At 33.6% G+C, this 6,183-nt stretch overlaps 1 protein-coding gene across 1 annotated transcript; it reads right to left on the reverse strand.

Moving 5' to 3' along the window:
• Positions 1-1,481: 1,481 nt before the first annotated feature.
• Positions 1,482-4,028, reverse strand: LOC140750349 (uncharacterized). The gene is made up of 3 exons (XM_073083822.1): positions 3,650-4,028; positions 2,976-3,206; positions 1,482-2,399 (listed from the first exon to the last, which is right to left on the reverse strand). The coding sequence occupies exons 1-3, from the start codon at positions 3,867-3,869 to the stop codon at positions 1,585-1,587; spliced, it is 1,266 nt and encodes a 421-aa protein (XP_072939923.1). The 5' UTR covers positions 3,870-4,028; the 3' UTR covers positions 1,482-1,584.
• Positions 4,029-6,183: the final 2,155 nt, after the last annotated feature.

The raw sequence follows: 6,183 nt of genomic DNA on the forward strand, positions 1-6,183 counted from the left end.
TTTTCCTCGGTACTTTATGGTCCTGAAATTACATCTAAACAATTATTTTTTATTTATTTCGTATTAAAAAGATTAAAACTTTAGTCAAAAATCGTAAATTATGCGAGTGAAATTCAAATTTACAAAACATTGCCATTGGTCGAATCGAAACATGACGTCACGCAGCGTTATGATGTTTATCGGTGTCGATATTTATACTGTTTGAGAGAAAAATTGTTTTTATTAATATTCCTGCCGTGTTTTTTATAACCTAGTGCGATTTTACTATATAATAATCAAGAACAATGATTGAAAATATGCAAAAATGGATAAACAGATTTAACTGATTATAACTTAAATGTTAACATTCATCCATCTTTATAAAATTATAATATATCTTAATGCATTTTGTGAGTTTCAAATGATAGTGTTGGATGCAGAAGTAGATAAGTACCTAACGAAGAAGATGATCAATGGATATTTTAAAATTATTTTCCTAAAATTATTGTTTGTTACAGTAAATGCAAATTTTATTGCGATTTTGAAGATACTTTATCTGTTTCCTATAATCTTGCATGACTTTTTTCGTATTTCATTGGTATTTTCGCATCTTTTGGGACAGAAACAACACTATGTAAGGTGTTTATAGTAGTGTTTTTGCACAATAAATCTAGGAAAGTGGTTATTTAGCATTTCCCATGGTGTAAATAGCGATGAAACCTGAAAACCTTAAATAATAACTTTATGTGCATATAGTTTTTAGTACATATTATATTGCACAATATTAGAAACTGCGCAATGTTTTCGTGTTCAATCGGAGAATAGTTCTCTCCATAACGAAATACCTTCTGAAATGACAGTTAGTGCTCTGTAAAGAATCTATTTTTAATGAAAAAAAAATGAGTAAAAGTATTGCGCAATACTGACCCTACACGATACTTTAAAAATATATCATCATTCAATCATATAATCATTCAATCTTTACGCAATTTTCAATATTAACCCTAAACGGTAATTAATATTGCATAATTCGTAATATTGCTCAATATAACTGACCGTTTAGACGGCCTCCTGTAATGCAGTGTTTCATAAGATCGTGAAATAAGATATCGTCGACCACACTCTAAATTAATAAAACTGCTATATAGATTACTTTTTGCACTAGTCCTTCGGTTGTTTCACTTCAATTTTGTCAAAAACCTCAGAATAATTACCCTGATGCATAACGAAACGAAACGAAATAGAAAAGCTTACGCACTTATAAAAGGTAGTTTTGACAACCTAGTAACATTGATGGTTAGTGGTATCCTTGATGCATATTGAAAATATTATTTTTTTTCAATATGCATCATATATTTATGATGCTGCTTTATCATAAAAGGAGTTAAAAATAAAGATGATCACATGTTCTTTATGCCAAATACAAGTTATGAATGCCATATCACCTGACAATCAGTGACCAGTGACCTATGGACACTCATTGGAAATAAATAGAACTTACACAAGTTTTATTTATTTATTTAGGAAACAAACAGTTACATGATTTATTTGAACTTTCTTAAAAATAATATTAACACATTCTTATTTGAAATCTCTCTGTGTACATTATTGTACACTAATTCCCAAAACCCGCTGCTGTAAAGGGGTCAAGAAATATTGCTTTCTCTCAATATCACAAGATATTGCTCTCGGAGGTTCTTCTATCAATGCTGATAAACGTTTCATGAAATCGATTATGAAAGGAGATTCGAATTTTGGGTTAAAAGTTGTCCTTAATGTACCATCTTTTATACTTTGATCTTTCATATCATCTTCTATACTCTGATCCTTCTTACTTCCTTCTTTTATACTCTGATCTTTCTTACTTTCTTCTTTTATACTCTGATCTTTTTTACTTTCTTCTTTTATACACTGATCTTCCATACCATCTTCTTTTATACTCTGATCTTTCATACCACCTTCTTTTATACTCTGATTTTTCATACCATCTCCTTTCACATTTTGGTGAATTGAACTGATGGTATAAGTTGACTTGTCACTGAAGTCTGAAGGTGTGTCTGTTGTGTTTGTCCTGTCAGAAGGTAGACATATATTACTGGTTGGATGATAGAATATCAAACGTTGAGATACAATGTCTTCGGCCCTTCTTAAAGTTGAGTTGCTGTCCTGGGCAGATGTAGTTCTACATACATCATCATTGTCAGAGCTAGAACTATATCTACTATAACCCATACAATTAATGGGGCTCTCGTTCACTGGTTCTCTATGTACTGGTTGATTATTAAGGAGTGACATGAGTTTGTTTTCCAACACCGTACGTGTTTGAGCAGTGACTGGCATATTACGATATCCATATTGATTGAGTCTGGCACGGAGCTGCGCATTTGTCAGCGAAGGAACTTGACTGGCTGTAATAAAATCTGGAAAAATATTACAAGAAAATCTTATGAGTGTGAGACATTCTATAGTTGATATAAGTCAATCAATTGTGGAATATATTGTTACTGATAAAACAAAATGGTTAACAAGTTTAATATGTAGTTCGGGCTTAAGTGTGCAGGCTAACTGAGAAATAGATGATTTGCTCATTAGACATCTGCTATATGCACTTTACAATAGTTATTTGGACATTTTGCTACAAAAGCAATTGTTAATAAGACCTATATTGCTCAATAGATATTTTGGGTATTTGCAACGTTTTGCTACTTAGACTTATTGATATTAAGGCAAAAGACAAAAATTATAAAGTAAGTTATTCTATTAAGTACTACTCAAATCGGACAAATCTGAATTTTCATAGATAAAGTTTAGCAGTAACTATATCAATAATTTGTGTTAATGTCTGCCGACATAATCCTCAGCTGTGGTTAGCTTCATGTACAACATTTATTCTAAATGCAATAGATTAAAGATGTTCATGAGAAGCAGTGACCACATACCATTATATGGAATGCAAGTTTATTGGCTACTTCAAACTAATTTAAAAAGTCACATACCTGTTGAGTTTCTCACAAGATGCATAGGTTTAACTTGGATAAGAGGTGTACTATATTCAGTTTTCTGTTCAGTTCTCCACTCAGATGGACTGTCATAACTTAGATTTTTGAGTTTCTTCTTCAGTAAGCTTCTATTGGAGTCTGTGACTGGGACATTATAGCCGTATTCCAGAAGTCTGGCACGAAGCTCTGTGTCTGGCATTACATCAACTTGGAACTCCGATTTAAAATCTGTTGAAAGTTGCAAATAACTTAGATTATACACTGAAGTATAGATTTTTTATAATGTATCATAAAATAAATGAGAATGTAGTACACCTGATGGTAAGTCGTTACTGCTACCTATGGCAACTGACCATCTGTAACCTACTGTAATCAACCTAGATGAAATTATATTCCTATCCAAGGTTGGCGACAGGTGCACTGTTATCCTTGGCATCTATGTTGGAACATGTCTTAACAAAAAGTTATCATTTTTTACAAGGAAATAAAATTAATTTCATCCTCGGCCGAAGGAGGACCCCAGGTATAGTTGCAAAACTATCTAGTGTTGATTATAGATGTACATGGGCAACAGTTAACACTTTCCTTCAGATGTACTCCGTGTTTTCTGTCTATATAATATTAAATAATGATAATAAGCACATATTTATAGTTCTATCAGTATCACATACCTAATGTTTTCCTCTCAATACGCCGTCTGGGTGCAACAGGTTCCACGATAGGTTCCACATTTTCGACTCTATAACTAAGTGTGACACTGTTGTTGTTGGTGAGAAGTTTGAGCTTTTTCTTCAAAAAATTTCGATTGCTGGCGGTAATGGGTACAGAATAACCATGTTTAAGCAGTCTGGTGCGAAGCTCCGCATCCGACATCAAATCAACTTTATCCATTTTTCGCACAAAAATGTTTACGTGCCAGAACTATGATATTTCACCTTACTTTCGATGCTTATGAAATTTGCAACGATTATTTATCAACTTTGTGATTTGTGTACTATACTATTACTAATTAATTGCTTTGATACTGTCACAATAATATATTCTCTTGATGACAAGTGACAATGACAACTCACAAAGTTACAAAGACAAACATCATGGCGCGTTCACATTTGGTTGGTTTTGACAAAAAGTATAGTAACTTATATAGGAAATAATGGGTTTTGAAGTGATAGCCTATAATCACAGAACACCTACACTCGTAGAACCTAGGTAGAACCTATAATAGTGGTAGTGACACTATGGTTTCAGTCAGGAACTCTAAGGTTCAAATGCGTGGCCGGATTTTAATTTATCATAGTTATGCTCATATTACAAAGAAATTAATTATCATTCGGCACTCTAAGCATCAAAGAGTATAATAAACATAGTCAGGAAACTTGTGAGTTCTTAAAAAAAAGAATAGCTTTCATAGGCGTGTGAAGTCTAATAATTCGTACATGCCCAACACAATAGACTATGGTCTAAGGCAGCGTTTCCCAGCGTTTTTCAGTCCACCGACCCTTAGGAAATCAAGTAGTTTTCACGGACCCCCTTAATAAAATTAACAGCAAAAAAAACGGATTAGGTATTTATTTTAGTTATTACATATACAAAAAAAAAACAAATACAGAAGGTAATTATAACTGTTTATTATAAAAAATATGAAAAAAAAATAAGTAGGTTGGTGTTGCTTTTTTTCAACTAAATTAGGGATATTCGGGTTGATGTTGCTACTAAGCTGTAATCTCAAATCAGATTCTACTTGTAATCTGTTTCTGTATTTGTTTTTTTGTATAAACAAGAGTAGAGAATGCCTTTTCAATCAGGTATGTGGTTGAAAAAAGCAGTAAAGCGGCCCTTTGGGGCCGTTCAAGTATTACGTAACGCAATTTTTGAAGATTTTTGACCCCCCCTCCCCCCCTTGTAACGCACCGTAACGTTTTTCTATACCCCCCCCCCCTAACGTTACGTAACACTCAAGTGTCAATTTTTACCCTAAAGTTATGTTGTAGTTTTTATCCTTGGGATACTTTTACTTACATATTTAATGTACACAATAATACACATACATAATATGCAAGGCATGAACGAACTAGCTTCTTAGTCCAAGAATAAGTACCTAGTCCACACCAAATTGTACTAACTAATGAGACTTTATGGGACTAGGTGGAACAGGTTTATGGATCACGTAATTTTAAATATTAGGAACAGGCATACCTAGTCCCAAATTTACCTAGTACAACCCATCTCTACTTGTCTATAAACACTAACGAATACTGACAACGGAAACAACATTAAATGACGTACAATACAATCTAGGGATTCCCCGTGAAATATGAACGAAAAGATTTGCCAACTTGCGAGAACAAATTAAAAATGACAACCAGACTATACAAAGAGCGTGTTCAACCGAACTAGGTCTCCTGAGTATTCTAATTTAGTTTAAGTATAGTCAAAGCATACATACTGCTATACTGTACTATATTTAATCTAACTCAGAATACTCAGGACTTAGTTCGGCTGAAGTGCTTTAGGAGTTTTAATTCCCTATTTTTTTATTAAAAAAATGTTACGTAACGTGTATTACGGAAGACCCCCTCCCCCCCCTGTAACGCATCGTAACGTTTTATAAGACCCCCCCTCCCCCCCAAATTGCGTTACGTAATACTTGAACGACCCCTTTTGCATTTAATGAGCGATTTATGTATGGTCCAGAGATAACACCGCGGACCCCATACATATATTCGCGGACCACAGGTTGGGAAACGCGGGTCTAAGGTCCTAAATCCTTACTTTGGAAGGAGACCTGTGCGCAGCAATAAGACGGTAACACCACATACTACTCGACCAAGCCAAGTAGACGAATGTCAAACGTGACGTCACTCGCCAGATATGTGCGTACCGCTAGCAAAAATATAATAACTTGTAGTGAAATGTTATTTTATACATATGAAATTTAAATTTTAATAAACTTCTGTCTAGTAAATTATACTTAAATGACTGTTACGAAAACTAATGAGTACAAAAATTAATGTAAAACGTAAAACTCGCAATATTATTGTTCGCTCTCCGCTATGAATAGTCTTATTTTTCCCCGCTTTGATGCCGTGTTAACACACGGGCAAAACTTAATCAATATGAAAGAAACAATTAGTATGTACACTGATAACAATAACAAATAATAAACCAAAATATAATCCAGAAATTATTTGTGAATTGTGACAGT

This window comes from Epargyreus clarus, unplaced genomic scaffold (genome assembly GCF_041222505.1).
Source record: "Epargyreus clarus isolate Ecla_fem2 unplaced genomic scaffold, WU_Ecla_fem_2.2 ptg000019l, whole genome shotgun sequence".
In the NCBI taxonomy this organism is placed as follows: Eukaryota; Metazoa; Arthropoda; class Insecta; order Lepidoptera; family Hesperiidae; genus Epargyreus; species Epargyreus clarus.

What these genes read in the sequence shown, in the direction of transcription:
- LOC140750349 (XM_073083822.1), bottom strand. Translation starts at nt 3,869, where the DNA reads ATGGATAAAGTTGATTTGATGTCGGATGCGGAGCTTCGCACCAGACTG. An exon ending in TATTGAGAGGAAAACATTAG is followed by an intron (nt 3,207 to 3,649) that starts GTATGTGATACT and finishes AACTTTCAACAG; the next exon opens with ATTTTAAATCGGAGTTCCAA. An exon ending in TCTTGTGAGAAACTCAACAG is followed by an intron (nt 2,400 to 2,975) that starts GTATGTGACTTT and finishes ATATTTTTCCAG; the next exon opens with ATTTTATTACAGCCAGTCAA.